Source organism: Eublepharis macularius, chromosome 6 (assembly GCF_028583425.1).
Source record: "Eublepharis macularius isolate TG4126 chromosome 6, MPM_Emac_v1.0, whole genome shotgun sequence".
Lineage (NCBI taxonomy): Eukaryota > Metazoa > Chordata > Lepidosauria > Squamata > Eublepharidae > Eublepharis > Eublepharis macularius.
The window spans coordinates 2,908,417-2,928,583 of NC_072795.1; the positions used below are offsets into that span (position 1 = coordinate 2,908,417).

Below are 20,167 nucleotides of genomic sequence, written 5' to 3' on the forward strand. Positions count from 1 at the left end.
AGTGAAGTGGCACCCCCCCCCCCCCAATGCCCCAGACAGCTCTTCCCTCCGGGCATTGATAAGTCCACCAATTGGGTCTGGGTCACATGACCTTTCGTGCCTCAAGGGCTTTGCTTGCATTCTCTGGTATATCATGTGTTTGCGGGTACGTTGTCTTAGCATCTTTCATTCCCAGGAAGGCAGAGAATAAATTTCAAAACTGCTGAATGTTATTGATGACACCTCCTCCCTTCCCCAAGTGCATATTCATTTCAAAAATTCATTGTTTTTTTACTCAGTTTACCAGGGTTCTCATAGAGAGGTGCTGTTGGGTTTATCATTTACACGCTTCATGGAAAGGAGTCGTGACTCTTTTATACCATTTGCAAGGGGGTAGACTTGGACTTTACTGTCTTCTTTGCCATTTACACAAAGAAAATACAGGACCCAGGAGAAGACAGGCCATTCGCAGGTGCCCCCTGTGCCATCTGTACGGTGTCTGCTTTGCTGGGGTATGGATTTGACCCTTTTGAGCTCAGAAGTCTTGTTGAACACACAGTCCCTGGAAAAACAAGTTTTGCAGCGGTTAAAATTACTTTTGTGGCTTGTGAACTTTGGAGACTGCTGAACTGGGGGTCCACCGATCTAGGCAACAGTAACGCTTGACTGCTACAGAGCACTGTACATGGGGCAGCCCTTGAAGACAATAGGTGCAAAATGCAGCAGCTCCTCCATCAAGAGCGGCAGGATCATGGGGATCATATCTCACCTATTTTACAATCTTTGCACTGGTTGCCTGCTGGTTTTCATCCATGCTGATGCTTAATAAAGCCTTACATAGTCTGGTCCCCACATTCCTGAAGGACCAATGACCCCCATGTGACAGCTTAATTTACCTCTTTTGGTGATCTCGACCCCCACAAGGAAATGTGCTGCTGCCGCCTGCTCACAGGACTTTTCTGTGGCTGCTCCTCTGTGCTGCAATAGCCTCCTGGAGGAAACATGAAGATCTACGGCCCTCTTGCCGTTCCAGAGGGATTGCAAAACGCAGCTCTTTGGAAATTGCTTTGTGGGCGGCTAGAAAGACAGTGAACTTTGTAAGACTTTTGTGCCTGAGGATTCAGTTCTGTTGCGCTTTTATTTTTGCTGTCTGGGATCTCAGATATTTGGGAGAAAGTTGGTTGAGTCCATGTTTAAAGCAAACAAAAATGACTCAGAGCGGCAAAAAAGAAAGGAGGGCAGGAGAGGGTTAGGGTTAAGGTGGTTTTTCCTCTTGTAGCATCTTCCGTGTTGGGTTGGGCATCCCTCACTCCGTGTCCTCGTGCGATCCAAGGCCCTCCATCTTGGTGGAAATTCTGAGACCAGCGTTGGAAGAGAACCAGCCAAGTCAGCAGTTGCCTTGAGTTGCCCGTCAGGTGCTCAGGTGCAACCGGGAGAAAGTCTGATGGGGCGGGCTGGGAATGGCTGGATTCAAATTCAAATTCACCTATGAAGTTTGCTGTGTAACCCAGTCTCTCTCGGCCTGACCTACCTCACAAGGTTGTTATGAAGATAAAATCGGGAAGGGGAAACCATAGATGCCACTCAGTTCCTTGGAGGATAGGCGAGATAAACGTGTATGAGCAGGAGGAAAAGGGAATTGTCCTGCTGCGAGTGGTCCGGTCCCCCGCCCCCGCCCGTGGCCAACTGCTAGCACTTTCCTACCTCCTCAGAGAGGATGGGGGGCACAAAGGGGTGGCAGAGCTTAGGGTGGATCTGCCCATGGTGGGCCAGAGGCGGTGATCCTAACCCACTTGCAGAATCAAAGAGTTGGAAGGTACCTCCAGGGTCATCTAGTCAAACCCCCTGCACAATGTAGGAAATTCACAGCTACCTCCCCCCACACCCCCAGTGATCCCCTGCTCCATGCCCGGAAGATGGCAAAACACCTCCAGGATCCCTAGCCAAACTGGCCTGGGGAAAACTGCTACCTGACCCCAAGGTGGCGATTGGCATTACCCTGGGCATGTAAGAAGGGGCCACAAGAACTAAGCCCTGATGTAGCCCTTCCTGCCCTCCCCCTCAACTGTCCACAGAATCAGCATTGCTGTCAGATGGCCATGTAGCCTCTGCTTAAAAACCTCCAGAGAAGGAGAGCCCACCACCTCCCGAGGAAGCCTGTTCAACCGAAGGACTGCTCTGTCAGGAAGTTCTTCCTTCCTAATGTTTAGCTGAAAACTTTTAAAATTTAATTTCAACTCATTGGTTCTGGTCTGACCAGCTACTGACAGCTACGTTCAGTAAACGAGGACATCTGGCATCTTTTCAAAATAACTGCTGTCCTGTAGCCACCATCCATACCTGCGTCTTTTAAAAACCCATCCATTCCTTTAACTGTCTCAACACCCAGTGGCAATGAGTACCGCAGGAGTGGTTAGGCACTATATGAATCAGGACTCTTTTGCTGCAGGCCTGAAACTTGCTGCTTAAAGACCGTGGAGGCCCCCAAACTTCTGACCCGTGGCTGAAGCTGCTCCCCCTTTTCACCTTCTCCTCACCTCTCACAATTTGATTGTACGAATGTCTCCCTTGGCTAAATGCACAGAAATGTCTTTTTTGCCTTGCAGTCAGTATTCTCAAAAGATGGCTCAAAACAAAACAAAACAAAACAAAACAGGTCTTTATGAGCTGTTAAAAGGTGCAGCTCCAAAATATGCGTCCAAAAAAGTCCGTTCCTGTGCATGACAGCGAGAACATGCCCCGCCCCGGGAGTGGCCACCGGCAGGTCCTTCTAGAACATTTATGGCAAAGATTGTCATACTTGTGGCATGAATAAGCCCCCAGATCATCATTTCCCTCACTTACCTCATTTCTCAAGCGCATCTGTTGCCTCACGGAAGGGCTGCTGGTTCCCAAGCGGATCAGTCCCAAGGAACCGAACAAGGAACTTGGCTACGGGACACGAGAGATTTGATTTCTGCTTTCCCCTCAGGGGAGCCGAAATGGGCAACTCGTGTGGGAGAAGGGAGTGCCGGGGTTCGGTTTGACGGGTTGGCTGAGGAAAGGCAAAGCATCCTGGGAAAGAAAAGATGGTCAAGGGCCAACGGTAGATAGAGCCGATTGATAAGGGATCAAGAGTGAGGAAGATCAAGAGGGAGCCTCCAGCAAACCAAGCACGTCTTGGGAGTTAATTTTCCACGCCAAGAGCTCTTTCCAGGCTTGAAAGGGGAGGCGTCTCTCACGCAACTTGGTGATTGAGGCGTTTTGTTTTATTGCAAGTCGGGAAAGGCACCGGCTGCCAAAGGAGAGGAAATCCCATTTCTTCACTGGCCTCGCCTTCTGTGCCCGGCCTCCACTCTGTCTTCCCTCCACTGGCTCTGCTCCTCCTTTCTTCACAGGCACCATTTTGGATACTATGACAAACACAAACATTCACCTGGATTTCAGGGTCCCACTATATGCCACACTGGTCAGGCCCCCCTGAGGTATTGCATGCAGTCCTGGAGGCCTCACTTCAGAAAGGATGCGGACCAATTGGGATGGGTGCAGAGGAGAGCTACCAGGATGCTCAGGGGCCTGGAGACCGAGCCCTGCGAGGAAAGGCTGAGGGACCTGGGAATGTTCAGTTTGGAGAAGAGGAGGTGGAGGGGAGACAGGATTGCTCTCTTTAAGTATTTAAAAGGCTGTCACTGGGGGAGGGAACGGAGCTGTTCCTGTTGACAGCAAAGGATAGGACTCGAAACAAGGGGGTTTCGGCCCCTAAAAGGCCTTCCTCAGTGGTCAGTGTATTATTGTGATAAGCCACAGACATCCAGGAATAAATAAATCCAATTATAATAATACTAAAAATTAAAAGCCAGGTGTTGCTGTCTGCAACTTACATGATGTGTGGTTAATAGGATTTATACACATGAATTGTTTCTCATAGTAACTTCATCTACACATCTGGCTATTATATTCAGTGTTGTTCGGGTGTGAAGTATCTCCTATCCCTGGATGGCCATTTGATTGCATCTTTTGATCGAGTCTTCGCCCATCCAACATATCGTCCATTTGTTTGCAGGTAGTCTATGAGATACTATTTATTTGGATGTAATTGTTATTGGTCATTGGGCAATCCACCTTTGTGTATGAAATACTACAATTGTGTATGCACTTACTTGCGGTCTGATATTCAGACTTTAAATTTTTGTGTGTGTGTACACTCTATAATAAATATATGTAATTTTGTTATACTTTTGTAGTGCTAGCTTGACCCTCTCATCCTTCTCAGAGTGCTTTGAGCCAAAATCTTGCTGTATCAATATTATTTTAGACTGCTCAGCTGATTTTATCCACCTTTTTATGCCCTAGCTTTTAAAATTTAGCTTGTTTTTAATTGTTCTGTTTCTATTTATTTATTCTATCAGTTTGGCTGTCCTACTACCATTTTACTCTCTTGATTAGTTTTATTGTTAGTTGTGAACTCCCTTGAGTAGGTCTGGAGAGGAAGTACACATATTTTGCTAATGAATCATGGCTGCTTTTCAGAAGTCTCGACTTCAAGAAGCTCCTAGTCCAAAATTTGGCACAAAGGAGATCACAAAAGGAGGTGCGGTCATTCCGGTTGCATCATCTTAGCCCCAGCTGAAGCCTGTCGCAGGGGACAAGTAAGTTGTGAGGCACTCTTCCCAGAAAAGGTGTGTTTTGAGGAGGGATTGGAAGGACGTGAGGTGCCCTTGCACAGGGGAGTTGGGACGCCACTCCTGGCACACGGGGCAGACTGAGAGAGCCAGCCACATGAAGTCACGTGAGCAGGGAAGGGCGGCACAAACATCCCTAGTACTCCATTGATGGTGGAGACAGTGCCTTCAAGTCATAGCTGACTTATGGCAACCCCTGGCGGGGTTTTCATAGCAAGAGACTATCAGAGGTGGTTCGCCATTGCCTGCCTCTGCAACCCCGGTCTTCTTTGGAGGTCTCCCATCCAATTACTAACCAAGGCTGACCTTGCTTAGCTTCTGAGATCTGATGAGATCAGGCTCACCTGGGCTATCCAGGTCTGGGAACTCCAAAATAAAATGGAACAACAGAGAGCTTCTGGGAAGTCTGGAATGGCCAGTTCCAGGGAGAACCTCGGAGGATACGTCAGAAGGGTTTTTAGTCAATATTGCTCAAGGCCCCCCTTTGTCTGGGCCTCTCTGCCCCAGCAGTTAGGGACTCACGGATGTCACACACATGGTGATGAGGAATATTTTCACATGCCTGTAACTTCCGGAAAATCGCACAAAACTCACGGCACAAAGCGTCGTCCTAGCGCGATTTCCCGTCATGTTCCTGTTTAATGGAGCGATTTCTGACGTCATCGTGCTAGGAAGATGCTTCATGCCGTGAGTTTTGCGGAGGAGATTTGCTGAGGTCCCCCTTTGCCCAATTTCAAGAGATGCGCCTTTCAGGAGCCAGTTATGCCTTTGGATGGCACGTGGCGCAAGCGGCTCTGCTGCCATCTTGAACTCGTTTTTCTCCACAGCCTGGCTCTTTATGAAGTTGTTCCCAGTCTCGGTTTGAAAATAATGGCTTTACAACCATTTACTCTAGTGTTACCAACTCCAGATTGGGAAATTCCTGGAGATATGTGGCTGGAGCCCAGGGAGGATGGGGTATAATGCCATAGAGCTCACTCTCAAAGTAGCCATTTCTTCCAGGGGAACTCATCTCTCTAGTTGGGAGATCAGATTTAATTATGGGAGATCTCTGGTCCCCACTAGAGAAGGGCCCGAACTGGGAAAACGACAGTTTGTTGCGTTTCACGAACATGAACTGGCATGAAATTGCCCGATTCGTGAAACAGTTCGTGAATACATCACTTCTGGGGCATCAGGAGGTCTGCAGAAAGCCTACCCCCCTGGTTGCCTAGGAAGCTGATTGATCAACGCCAGGCTGTCTGCAGTGACAAACTGAAAAAACGAACCATACGAACTGCTGTAAAAATCGTCGCAGTTTGTCAGAAATGCCCTCCGAAGAACTGCCAGTTCACAAACCAAAGAACGGCCCAGTTTGTGACGAACTTTGGTTCGTATTTCGGTTCATGCCCATCTCTAGTGCCCACCTAGAGGCTGGCAACCCATTTTTATGCTGGTAATAGGAGAGGAAACCATGCTGTACCATCAACACAAACTGGCTCGGGGTGGGAAGGACAGAATGAACTTTCAACGCACACGATGTATTCCAATTCTCTAGGTATTTATTCAGAACTAAGTTTTGATGTGTGTGAAAGGGATGCTATCTTCTGGGGCCTTGGACATCTACCCCCCGTTAAGGATTAAACTGCAATTTCCAGAGCCTCAAACATCTCCATGAATGGAGCCCCGCAAAATTTCAAGCACACCCAACACAGCTTTTAGAATTTGGCTTTTATTTACAATGGCATTAACAGAGTGTTTTTAATCAAATTAATACTTGTTACAAGTCACAAATAACCTGTGGATGTCTGCCATTTGAATTGAAAAAATGGTTGTTTTGAAATCTCGGACTTTTTGACTAGAAGTCAACCCCCCTTCCCCTCTCCCCAAAGTGAGGGTTTTTTGCAATCACCCGTTCCCCCGCATCTCTTTAATGCAGACACCTGCATTAACAGGGTCACTAGCGTTTTGCAAATCAGAATACAGACAGCCTTTCCCATTAAAAAAAAACAATTTTAAAAAATTTAAAAAAATACAAAACAACTGTGGTTCTGAAAGGCCCAATTTCCCAAGAAGAAACAATAATAATAAAACAAAGAGATCAATAATGATTGCTCTAGGAAAATGACCCCCCAAAAATCACGCAAACAAAACAATTTACTTACAAACTTTACAAGAGTAAAGAAGAATCTCTCATTTCAGTTGTAGACAGATGCAGAAGGATGGGAATCGCAGAGCTGCAGTGCCTGTTAGGCAGTAAACATTGGGCTGGGGAATATTTGTTAGGGGAAGAAGGAAGGACAGAGGAGAGACTTGCGGCTGTAGAAAGGAGCCTATGCCAGTAAGAAAGACTAAATGCATGGCTTTGCTGAGCTGGCAGCAGAAGCTGAAAAAAAAAATATATATATACAGAGAGAAATACAGTTGGATGTTTACGAAGCTAATCATTTGACACCATTTTGTGAGCGGGAAGATGCGGAAAGAGATTAATCATGAAACTCCAGCAGAGAGAAAAATCAGGGCAGGACGGGGCAGGGCTTCCCATGGGAGTGAAAGGTCCGCATGGGCCAAGTCACATTGAGGTGTTGGTGGGACTGGTTCATCCAGGAAAGAACCCGCCAAGCACCCAACAGAACGTAGCTCTTGCTTACTGCCAGAGAGCAAATGAAGCATCTCGACTTGTTTACAAACTGCCTCCTGGGGCAGTCTTCCTAAGACGCAGTTTTATGCTCCCAGTCAAGGCTGAACTGGGGCCAACGCTGAATCTACTGTCACTGATGCAGGAAAAAAAGAACTGAAAACGAAAACCAGCACCCTCTTTTTAAAGATGGCTCTAAATTTCAGGGGCTTGTAAGGCTGGCCAACATGTCCAAGGAGAAATTTAAAGCAAGAAAGGGTCTCTCCGTGTGGCCAACCCAGACCCTCCGGCCTCGGCAGCTACGCCAGGGCTTGGTTTCCAAACTTTCCACTATCTAGTTTTTTGTGGCACGGAGTGGCTGGCATAGAGACATGGAACCTGATGAACAAAGGGGGAGCTACCCAATGCACTCTCCTTGGAGACTCTCTCTCACACCATGGGGAAAAGTTGCATCCACATTGCTTCGTTCGTTTCATTTCCCCCTCAGCAATTCCTTAAGCCATCCCATCAGCCCATTCCCAACAGGAGACTTGCCCAAAGGCTCAGGATTACATCCTAGGAAAGATGTTGGATACCAGTGCAATTTGCAACTGGGGTAAGCGTGGGCTGAAGCCCCATGGAACTGAAATGTTGTTCTTATAAACAGGGTTTATGAATGCTGAGATTACTCAGAACGGCACCGTCAACATCTGGGTGCCTCTGCCAGGCTGCCAAGGGGTCTTGTGAGACTGTCCTGTCGCATGAAGATCGCCGGGCAGACGGCAGACAGGATGCCTGGAGATGCCGCTGCCCTGGAATGCACCCCCCGTGGGGCTCTGTGTCAGGCATGCACGGCCCTCCGTACATCTGGGTCGAGAATAAGACTGGCATGGGAAGGCTGAAATGTATCCTGCTTAGCCACAGGGCCACTCCGCCATTCCATCATTGTCGCTGCCATCATTTTATCAGAAAGACACCACAATACAGCACATGGCTCCAGTTGGGCACATCATTTCTCTTTCCCATTTGGCAAATGCTCAGCATTCAACTTTGTGGCCGTCAAACTTACAAAACTGCAAGGTGGCCACAGATCACGGGCTGCCTTTAATATCCTCAAACTAACACCAGAAAACAGACATTCAGAAAGGAATCTAGGCAGGCGTCTTTGCAAGAGGCGTGGCATCCGATCGCAAGCGTGCACTGTGAGGAGGGAAGGCGCGTACGCCGCAGGCAGCCGCCTTGCGCTAAACATGCACGCACACAAAGGTGCATTGGTTCAGCAGAAGCACAAGAATTAAGTGCCACAATTTTCGAAGCATTTCAAAGGCTTTCCCCCATCCCTTTTTAGGTGCCGAAGAACACAACCCCCTGCCCTGACTGGGCAGAAGGCACCAAGTCCACCCCCTCCCCAAGAACAAAAGCAACGGCTGATGAGGAAACACAACTTTGGAGGTAAAGCAGGCAGTCCCCAAGCCCCAGGAGGCAAGCAGGCCACAACTGTGGGGACAGGTAAGCGCCAGGCAACGAGAAAGATCCTCCCTTCCTCTCCCCCCCACCCCACTGAAGGGCAATTAAACCAGGCCGGTGCAGCCGAGAGGTCCATCAGCGTGGACGAGGGGCGGGGGTGGGGCCACACTGCACCCCTTTCACTCTCCTTCCTCTTTGATGCGCTGCTGCTTATTGCGACGGGCGTCCAAGTCAAAGTTGAAGTCGCTCCACTCGTCGCGGGGAGGGAAGGAGATCGTCTGGCGGAGCGTGAAGCGCACGGCATCAATGACCCGTTCTCCACGGGTCTCGCTGGAGCCCACGCTGACGGTGGAGGCGCCGCTGGGCGTGCGCAAGAGGTGGGGCGGGGAGGAGAAATCGTGCAGCTGCCGGTGGTCTAGGATGCCTTTCCAAATGGCATGGCGGAACTGCTCCGGGATTTTGAGGCTCACCAGATCCTAGAATGTAAGGAAAAGATGGGTCAGCCCAGGAAAAAAAAATGGCGGTAGGAGAGTCTGCTGTCAAACCGCCACCCAAAGATATTCTGATGAGTGCTACAACAGAAGTGAAATATTGTTCAGGACTGAAATCCCTGCTGGCATTTGGAAAAATACACATCAGGCCTTAAACCCTCTTCCTAGCCTTTGGGATCAATCATAGTTTAAAGCGACCTCCACCCCATGGAAGAAGAGCTCAGAACAAATCAATCTTTTGCTCAACTTTAGGAAGGACAAGAGAAGGCAGCAACTACCACCCCAGCTAAACTGTCTCAGAACACGCAACGCCCCTTTGTCCTGCCTCGCCTCTGTGCACCAGTCTGCTCCAACAGGGATTCAGCATGCACACAAAACAGTGTGGGCGAAACCTCCCTTCTCATCTGTAGCATCTGAATTCAGAGAAGTGGGTCTCCTAGAATGTGTCCTCTGAGGCAACCAGGAAGCCTTTGTCACCTAGAGTCTCTCTACACAAGACATCTTACACGGGGATGCTCAAGTGTAGGGAGACACAATGTTAGTCGGGAAGCATAGTTCAAAAAGACAAGAGATGGCGGCGATCTCTCCTCAGAGGGTTTGTTAATTTCATCTTCGCCTCCCCAAAGGGGAGTGAAATTGACAGAGCCTCCAGGGAGGCGAAGATATCTCCGCCGGCTCTGTCTTTTTAAACTATGCTTCCAGGCTAACGTTGTGTCTCCCTACAGTTGAGCGTCCCCGCATAAGATGTCCTGTGTACACAGACTCCAAGAGAATGGGGCGAGTTTCTAGGATAGGTTTTTTGACATGAGATGAACCAGATCATCTCTATCACAGCTCTTGCCCAAACTAAGCCGATTCACCCCATTTGGGGTCTAATCAGAGCTGCTGCCAAATTTCACGCAAACCCAAATCCAGAGGTCTTTGGAGGGGCCCTGCTTGGGCAGATTCTCTGCAGCAATCTCACAAGGACTCGTGGAAGTTCTTTGGGGCAGTGGTAGGGGACTCGTTCCCCGGAATCGAGAAGCCTGGCTTTGTTCGGCAACAATTCAGTTCAGAACAAGGATCAGTAAGGAAACAAAGAGCTCCCAAACCCCAAAGGCATGCAGGTTCTCTTCCCTTCAGGCTAAGCCCCAAACCGCAGCCCCACAGACACAGCAAAGCAGAGAGTCTGGAAGTTGAGAGCGCAGAAGGAAATGGGGGTGAATGCGGAACCCCAGAAGGCTTACGGGGATCCACTTCAATCTCACAGCAGCACTGGCAGCCCGTGCGAGGCATGAGCCGGCAGCCCAAAGAAACAGTGGAGTTCAGAGGTGAAAGATGGGTAGAAAAGAGGGTCTGATGGGCCGGAACCTTTTGCCAGGTCCCGTTGCACCTCCTCTCAGGAGCAAACGGGAGCCCCAAGAGATACTTTCTCTATCTGTCATAGATCCAGAGGAGTTAGCCATGTTCATCTGTAGTTGCAAAACAGTAAAAAGTCCAGTGGCACCTTTAAGACTAACCAACTTTATAGTAGCATAAGCTTTCGGGAACCACAGCTGTCTTTGTCAGACACTGTCAGATGAAGAGAGCTGTGGTTCTCAAAAGTATATGCTACTATAAAGTTGGTTAGTCTTAAAGGTGCTACTGGACTTTTTACTATTTCTCCATCTGGAATTTGGAGCTAGATGGGGGGACAACACTGTTCCCCACCCAGTGCTCCAGACCCATCTTCCCCCTGCTAATCCTATCTGGAAATGGGGGGCAGCTGAATTTTTAAAAATCAGCTGGCAAAGGGGAGGGGGGTAAGGCTCCGTTCACTCCCACGCTGTCCCCAGTCCAAAGTTCCCTGTCCTGAGGATGCTGCACATCGGTTGCCCTGAAGTCAGAGAGAGGCTTTGCAACCTGCCCAGCCGAGAGCTCGGGGTCGAGGGCCCCCCTCCCTGGGAAGCGAAAGGTCGAGAGGGTTACTTACATCCATGGAGTAGTGTTCAATCTGATAGATGGTGGTCAGCCCTTGCGCCGTGAAATAATCCACGCAGGACGAACAGCCCAGCCTTGCTAAGAAACTGCAGGAGGAGGAAGAGGAGGAAGTGGAGGAAAGAGGGCAGAGAAAGGAGGAGAGAGATAAAGAAGGTCACCCAGATTGCAACAGCCCAACACGGCAAGAACCACACCAGGCGCTCTGCTATGCAATAGGCTTGGGGGACCGGTGGGGTGGAATGGGGAGGGACTGCCCCTGGCCCCCCTCCTCTGGTCTCCTCTGCAGCAGGCGGAAAATGAGAAGTAACAGTGGATGCTATGCCAGAGGGATACAGAAAGTTATCGTCTAAGTGGGTTCTCCGTGCTCAAAAGGTTGCCTCCCCTCTGAGGTTAGGAGCACCCCCTCTCTCCTGGCTTTCCACAAATTATGCAGAACTGAATTATTTAGGATGGCTATTTTGCACTGGCTGGAGGGCTGTAAGGCAACAATGCAGGAAGGTAAAGGGACAGGGGATGCCAGCTATACTACTGTGTGCACCCACTGATTAGTTGTAGGTAAGTATCTGAAGAAGAGACTCGCAAAAGCTTATGCCCTGAAAACCTTCTGAGTAGTTTCTGCATCGTCTCGTTTATGCTTTATTTCGGCTTTGTTTTCAGCTTTGTATCAGATTCTGCAAACTGGCACATTTCTGCAATCCGCCCTATTGCATTGTTTCTGAACGTTTCTTCCTATTGACCTGCTACACTGCATAATCCGCCTTGAGCCTCAGTGAGGAAGGTGGACTGTGAATACCATAAATAAATAAAAATAAATATAAGAGGGTGGACTCCATCAGTGGACAATACTGAGAAATTCCCTCCTACTGGTTACCCATATGTAGCAACACCCACGACATCTCTGTAACAGAGGGATCCACTTTAAGGATTCGTTAATCTAAAAATAAGTTTCTGCTCTCAACCACTTCACAGACCGGCACTCCAGTCCCGGTTGGTGATTTACCCAAATCACTTGTACTAGACGCTGCTGTTGCCAAAGTTCAACAAACACAAGGAACGTCTGAGAGTCTCTCTACACATTACTAAGTCCCTAGGGACGGGCTAGTGAACCTCATTTCACATGTCCCCCATCCAACTTTCCATGCACTCGCTCGCACAGTCCCACTTCAGTTTGCTCTGCGTTTGAGATCAGTTCCTCAACTGCTAAAAGTATCCCAGTTTCCCCCACATCCATTTATTGAAATGCAAATCTTGACACTTTCTCACACCTTAAAGAAATGCAAATTGGCAAGTCAAAAGAGCCTCCAGTACTTGTTCTTGCAGCGAAAACAGAGCTGAATTGGCGTTTTGCCCTCCGGATTCACTAGCAGATGTAATCACACAAAGGGAGCTCCCGTGAAAGCGGTATGCACGTGTGCCAAGCAAGAATGGTCACACATAAAATTCTGCACGTGAGCATCCCTAGGTACTTAGTAACATCATGTAGAGAGACTCTGAGAAGTGCAGAAATCAAACCCCATTACAGAACCCACCCCTCTGCTAATGCACAGAACCCCCCCCCCTCTCCAAAGACAGCCAGCTGGATGGCTTACAGAAGAAAAAGATTTCACAGCCCCTTGGGGAGTCAGAGAGAGGGAGAAAATCAGTTCTCACATAGCATAGAAACAGGGCTTATTTTCTTTTTTAACTAATGATAGTTTGTGAAACCAGGGCTCAGCTCCATCACTCAAACCCTGGTTTGCTTCAACAAAGGCCTTTTCTCTGGCCAGGCAAAGTTGGGCAGCCATCAGGGAACATGGCAGGATGCCCATTTTATGGCTGAGGAAAGCAAAGAAAGGGAGTAAAGAGTCCAGTCACACCTTTAAGACTAACCAACTTTATTGTTGCATACGCTTTTGAGAGCGGCAGCTCTCTTCGTCAGATGCAAAGAAAGAAAGGGGGGGGAAGAGAGAGAGAGAAGGGTGATGGCGGCAAGCAGCTCTCAATCTTCCATCATTCCCTGGCTCAGCCACAAGGGCTGGTCGCTTGCCACACCTATGCTCTGGCTCTGTATCACAAAGGTATGCAGATGAGCATCTGATGAACCAAGGCAAACCTGTGAGGGGCCTTACAGTCTCTCAGGCACTTCTGCTCAAGTAGGAAAGGGCTTTAAAAGCGGTTCGAGCAGAGCTCAGAAGCCAACAGGCAGTCATTGAACTATCTGGCTGGGCTCTCATCTCTCGACCTTCCTCTGGAGCCAAGCACAGGCATTCTGCAACCACTGAAGCTTCTGAACAGTTTCCAAGGATTGCCCTCTTAACATGCAAGGAAGTAGTCAATCCAAGGGATTGTTTTATTATTATTAAATAATAAATAAAAGGACTATTCAAGAAGAATGAAGATCCTCTATATAGAGCAAAAAGGAGGAGTGAGGCTATCAAATGCAGCTGACGAAGGTGTCTTTGGCTACTGCAAAATCTGGTTGCAATGCAGTCTGCGGAAGCAGGCCAAAGCTAATGGGACTGACTGATGCCAACTGACTGATGCCAGGCTTCACCCCTGCCCCCACACACAGAGAACTCCACCTCCCCCTAGTATTACCCCCATCTTGTCCAGAGACAGCTTTTAGCAGGCGCCAATGCAACATACGGTGAATGCAGAAAGCGGGGTTGGCAGTACCAGCAAAAGCCGCAAGGCTACAGCAGCGATGGGGGGTGGGCAGGACATAGGAAACTCGGTCAGCCCGTCGAGGGGGCTTTGACGGGCCTGCAAACGGCTGCTTGAACATCACAGACCCAAACTGAGTACACAACAATCCTGAGCCACAGGCATTAGAACAGAGAAGCGCCGCTCACTTACCTGACGATACTGCAGTCTGTGGGGTAGGGAGGAGGCGGAGTGCAGTGGGACGTCGACGGCATGGAGAGGGAAGGGGGCAGCGCCTGCGTGGGGCTGAGCCCGTTCATGTCCCCTGCCATGGCTATGTGGGCCCCCATCATAGGAACTGTATGCGAGGAGGGGAGAGAAGGGAGAGCGGAGAGTCAGTGGCCTGGAGGGAGCCAACGGCTACGGCTAAGACAACGGCAGGGCCCTTCCTTGCCCCGGGGAGCTCAAGCAGGTCTCGATCCGGCAGCACCTCAGGCTGTTCTCCAGGCATGAAGAGAGGAGGGCTGCAGCCTGCCCCATCGACATTCGGCCTACCCCAGTGGCTCCCAACCTTTTTTGCTAGGGTGGTCCACTTAAAAACAAAATGAGCACGCACAACTCGGTAGCACTTCAAAAGTTGGGGGCCTGTTTTCACAGCCTTCATGACTGGCAGGTCGGGAAATGCTGGTCTATCCTGCCCACCTGCAATTACTCAGGAGTAAGGCTAGCTCCGTATGAGTTTCCTCTGGAGAAATCATTGGCGGGGAGGGGGGCTTTTTGTCCTGGGAGCAACTTTGGACTTAGGAGACCATCCAATTAGCTCCCCTGAGAATCCTATCAACCTGCCTCCTTGGGGCTCTGGCATACCTCCTTCTAATATTGCCAGTCGTTCCCAAAAAAGACAGGAATGCCACTGTAGGAATGGCAGCTTCCCTCTTTAATTTCATTAAGTTGCCACTGGCAGGAAAAGTCCTGCCTTGTGGTTTTTAATAGTTGGTTTCTTGCGATTTTTAACTGTAGGCTGAATTTGGTATGGCAGGACAGATACAATCTGAACAGAAGAACTGTACAATTAATTGGTTGCGTTTAGAAAAATCTTACTCAACCTCATTACAGAGTGCAACTATCACCATTAGGGGTGTGTGATTCGGGTTTCTGATTCGGGAGAAATACCCAAATCGGACAGTAAAGATTTGGGATTTCCGAATCAGGCCCAATATGCTGGCCTCAATTCGGAAATGCCAAATCAAAACTTCCCGAAGCGATTCGGCTTGCTTTGAAGCACTCTCAACCCCCTGGCAAGGGCCCTTTCGTGCTGCTCGCAAGCAGTGTGGAAAGGGCCCTTTAACCATCACCTGGCAATCGGGAAGGGGATCCCCCTTGCCAGCTGACATGTGGGAAGCCCGCCACAGCTTATTTCACCCGATGAGAGGGAGGGATCCCCTCCTCTCCCTCCCATCCAGCAGGAAGTTTTGGTGTGCTCTGAATCTTCATGGATCATACCAAAGTGGGGCAATAAGTGGTTTCCAAAGCAGCTTGCCACTTTGGAAATCGCTTATTTCCAACTCTTTTTTCTGCTTCGGAAATTCTGAAGTGGGAAAACCGAATCTTTCTGTCCCTGCACACCCCTAATCACCACATTTAAAAAGGCGATGTCATCGTTTCACATGAACAGGTGATTTTTTTTTTTGTAACTAGCAAACCTCAAACCTGCTAATACTGTCCTAATAAAATTATTGCTTTGATTAAAGTTACTTGATTACTGACTTCACTACACTTTTCTGAATGATTCATCACCCAACCTCATGGAAGCCTGCAAGAAATCTGTGGGACGTTCTCAGGCGCCACAGACCCATCGTTTTGCAGCGTCTCTAGTCACTATCATTGACGCCCATTTGCAAGCGACTACTCCAGGCCCGGGGTGTGGGGGGAGAGCTGCACAAGGGAAGCCTCTTACTGTTGGCTGCCATGCTGTCCGGGATCGTGGTGGGCGTCAGGGCATTGCGCTGCTGCGGGTTGATCAGCTGGCTGACCGAAGGCAGCTTGTTCATGCTGTTCATCTTGCTGAGCGGAGGGGAGCTGGACCCGTAGGAAGACTGAGACTGGATGGAACTTCTGCAAAACACGAGAGAGAAATCAAGCATCTGCTAGAGGTGTCAACACTGGTCCGGCCCAATACAAGCTGGCGCTGGATTGGTAGCAGTTCATCATTAGGGCAAGAAGGCCTGGCTATATTTCAGTTGAAGAGAGGAAATCTCAATCTCTGTCTCTTTGTCTGTCACATTTTTATCCTACTCTTTCTCAAAGTATAGATCCAGATGAGTTAGTCATGTTAAACCTCTAGTTGCAAAATAGTAAAAAAGTCCAGTGGCACCTTTAAGACTGACCAACTTTATTGAGGCATAAGCTTTTGAGAACCACAGCTCTCTTCATCAGATGCCAAACTGACAAAGAGAGCTGTGGTTCTCAAAAGCTTGCATCTGGCAAAGAGAGCTGTGGTTCTCAAAAGCTTATGCCTCAATAAAGTTAGTTAGTCTTAAAGGTGCGAACGGACTTTTTACTATTTCTCAAAGTAGTGCACACAATTCTCTTCAATAATCCTGCACGGTAGCCTAGGGCAAGAGAGTGAGAGACTGGCCCAAGGCCCGCTAGGCAGTCCCCCCAGGTCTCCCTGCCGCCTCTCTGAACACTGTATGACACTGCCTCTTCGAGGAAGGACCTAACTCCAGGGGGTGGGTAGGGACAGATTGGATTCACACACACTGGCCCAGCACTCACAAATATCCACAGACGACACATGCACAACCCCCATGTTTAAGAGGAACCACAGCAGGCTGGAAGTCGCAACCACTGGCTGCCTACCCTGCAGGGCCGCTTTTCATCGACAGGATCAGCCACTTCAGAATGCACGTAGATGCTCGTAGAATCAAATGCTTCTCTGTACAGAAATCAACTCCCTGCTGTTCATGCTGGCTTTCTATGCATGTACAAATTATATTCTGTCATTTGACCGTGCGAACTCCCGACTTGCTACTATACGGACGTCTCTATGTTCATAGATCCGGAGGAATTAGTCGCGTTCGTCCGTAGTTACAAAACAGTAAAGAGTCCAGCAGCACCGTTAAGACAAACCAACTTTATTGTAGCATAAGCTTTCGAGAACCACAGCTCTCTTCGTCAGATGCATGGAGGTATGAAGAAACTTTACATGTTTGTTTTTTTTTTTAAAAAATTTTTATTGGGTTAGAATCCATTATTTCCACATTTACATTCAATTTTCCCCAATTTTTTCATCTCTAACCCCCTCCCTTTCCCCCCCCTTTTTGTTGACTTCCAGCAGCTTTCCAACCCTTTGTCCCCTTTCCCTTACTTTTATTAGCTTCCTCTATCTAAAACAAATATATATTCTCCATTATTCTAAGCAGTACATCCTTAACTATTTTTAACATTATATGCCCAAACTGTAAGCCTTTGTTTCCATCTTAGATAAACAATTTATCCCAATTTTTCAATTTCAGGTATTTCTATATATCATAAACCATATAGATCATACATTCGTTTATATCAAACAATTTGACTTATTCTCTATATATATTACTCATTCTATCTTTTTATAATAGTTCTATATATCTCTCCTCACGTAGTCAATCAATTTGACCCATCTATATCTTCAGACATTCAGTTTGGTACAAAACTTGTCAGAAAAAAAAGAAAATATTGTTAGTTAATCGCTCCTTATATTTAGTCCTTATAATTAATTATTTTCTCTATGTTCTGTTTGTTAACCTATATATATCTATATATATGTCAATCTATTAATCTGACTGCTTATTAATTCACATTTATCTCTTCTCCCCCCGGTAAAGTCTCCCCCCTCTACTTCAATACTTCAGTAGTTCTCAAACTGCCACAAACTGCTTCTCCATATGTTTAGTTTCTGCAACTGACATTCTCCCCTTCACCAATCTCATCTCTGTTTGTTGCGTGTCTGCTAAATTCTCCATCGCGTCTTCTACTGTTTTAACTCTCTGCTGCGTTCCTTGTAATTCACTTCGTATTGTTTCCATACCTTTTTTCACTTCTGACAGCTCCGATTTTACTGTCTGTGTAACCTCTTTAACCTCTTTTATCAGCTCCAATTTCGTGTCCTTAAGTTCTTTAATCATATCTAAAAGTTTTTTGTCCAGGTTTTTATCCAGGTTTTCTATTGCCGATTGCCACTCTTTTTTTGACATCGTGGGGCTTGCTTTAGCTCGCTCCCACGAATCCGCTCTCTTCCTTAACTCCGTGGCGTAAAATTTAACGTTTTTCTATTTTAAATGTCCCGGTCTTCTTATAGAAATTAAATTTTAAAGAGTCCAAAATGTCGGGCGTCTTTTCTCTATGGTTTCTCTATGATTTTGTAATCCAAGATGGCCTACTTCCTCTTCCGCTGAAGCCGCGACCCTTCCCCTTTCAAAAATGGCGATTCCCTACTTCCTGCCCTCCAGCAAGGGCCGCTTCTCTCCAGCCACTCTATTGTTATTACGCACTTCCTGTCTCCCGTCTTCCCACAGCAGATCTCGCGATGGTGTCTTTTTCTCACAGCTCCAAAGCCACAGGTATTCAAAACAATAGTCCCATTTCTTTAATAACTTCTTTAAACTTAGTCTCTTTTTAAATTCGATTCCTGCCGAGTCTTCCCCTCCTTTTCACTAGTCTGTTGCAGTTTAAAAATCTACTTTTTTTCCTCTCTGTTTTTATCAATCTGTCCCGTCTCAGAAGATAATGATCTTTACCTTCTCTTCACTTTTCTCGGGTTGTAATCGCTGTTTCGATTTTAAGTTCTCCTCTCAGCTTCTTCCCCCAATCGATGCTTGGGTATGTAGGTCTTATGCCAGCCGAATTGGCCCCAAAACTGCCGCAGAGATTATAGCCGACCCGTCGCAAGGTGGGACCTCAAGGATCGGGGGGAGACTCGTTGTATAGAGCCCCCCCTCGTCCGAGATCTAGCTCACCCTAGGGTCTTGAGCGTTCTTTGCCTGCTCCCCGCCTGAGAGCAGTCGGCCGCGGGCTATTTTCACCCCGCCGGCCGGTTAAAACGGCAGTCCGGTCAGCTCCGCAAGTGGAGCTGCGTTAGACCTCCATGGATCCCAAACAGGAAGTCGAAACTTTACATGTTTGTATGGAGGCGAAGGGAGACTGGTTTCCAAGCTCCAGCAAAAAGGACAACTCCTTGCATGGCCTAATTCCAGCTACCATTCCACGTCCCAAAATATCATCACCACCCACCACCACCTTCAGTTAATCAGATACTATTTTTATAGCGCTAGTAATTAGCAAAGACTTTCACAATCCGTGTTTTGGTCGTCCTTCACATCTTCTGACATTCCCGGTAAGAAACCAAGGAGTCAGTCACTGACTGGCCCACGGCAAGGGCAGGGCTCAAATCCGCTTGCTCCATGTAATCGCCGGCATGCGGCGGCCAGAATGAGGCAAGCTTCTGTCACTGCCCCATCAATTGGGGAGGGGGATTAAAACTGAGAAACCTCAGGAATAACACCAGTTTTCAAAACCTTGTTCCGGGGGTGCAACCACCACTCAGTTCACTGATTCCGATGTTATGACTTTCAATCTATGAACGTGTGCACACGTGTACATGTGCACGCACACACACACACAAACACACAGAATTGCTTTGCACTGAGTCAACTCATGGGTCCCCCTAGTTCCCAGCTGTCTGTTTTGACTTGCTCTCTAGGATCTCAGGTAGCGATCGCGTTGGGATTTTTGCAAGTGTCCGACATTCAGTCATGAAAGAATTAAACTGATGTATTGTCGAAGGCAAAAAGAGTTAAATTGTTATTCTGTTTGTTTAGTCAGATAGCTAGTTAGCATAGGACCACTTAGGCCTTGAGTAAAAGTTCCCACCATAGAAAGGGCAGTCTTTCGTCTTAATGAAGGAATCCAGGATTGTCTATTAGATGGGCCAGTTTATTGGGGGCAATTAGCTAGCAACATATACTAAGGTTTTATTGCTCTTTGTTTTCAATGTTCTCTGCTCTCAGTCTTAGTCTAAGCTTTTTTCTCTCTAGCCATCAAGATGTAGTTAGTTAGCTATTCTTCATTTTCTTACCAAATGTACCCTTTCCCCCTTGTTACGTAGTAAAGTATTTTTATAGAGCTAAACCCACAGAAGTCTGTCTACTTGTTTCCAATGCGCTAATATCTTCTATATTTGACCAGTTTCTGTACCATGCATCTGACGAAGAGAACTTGATTCTCGAAAGCTTATGCTACAATAAAATTGGTTAGTCTTAAAGGTGCTACTGGACTCTTTTTGATTCTGCTACTTCGTCTCTTTTTCATCTCCACCACCAATAGATCGGCTTCCAGATTCTTTCGCTGACTTA

At 47.8% G+C, this 20,167-nt stretch overlaps 1 protein-coding gene across 4 annotated transcripts in view; it reads right to left on the bottom strand.

Moving 5' to 3' along the window:
• Positions 1-6,344: 6,344 nt before the first annotated feature.
• TP63 (tumor protein p63) overlaps positions 6,345-20,167 on the bottom strand; it is a 130,210-nt gene continuing 116,387 nt past the window's right edge. For 2 of the 4 annotated variants that reach the window (XM_054982854.1, XM_054982852.1), the window contains exons 9-12: positions 15,733-15,890; positions 13,989-14,133; positions 11,146-11,239; positions 6,345-9,179 (exon numbers count right to left, since the gene is read on the bottom strand). In XM_054982854.1, the coding sequence (XP_054838829.1) occupies positions 8,883-9,179; positions 11,146-11,239; positions 13,989-14,133; positions 15,733-15,890 (694 nt within the window). In that variant the 3' untranslated portion in view covers positions 6,345-8,882. The remainder of the gene's footprint in view (positions 9,180-11,145; positions 11,240-13,988; positions 14,134-15,732; positions 15,891-20,167) is intronic. The other 2 variants (XM_054982853.1, XM_054982855.1) reach the window with 2 other exon arrangements.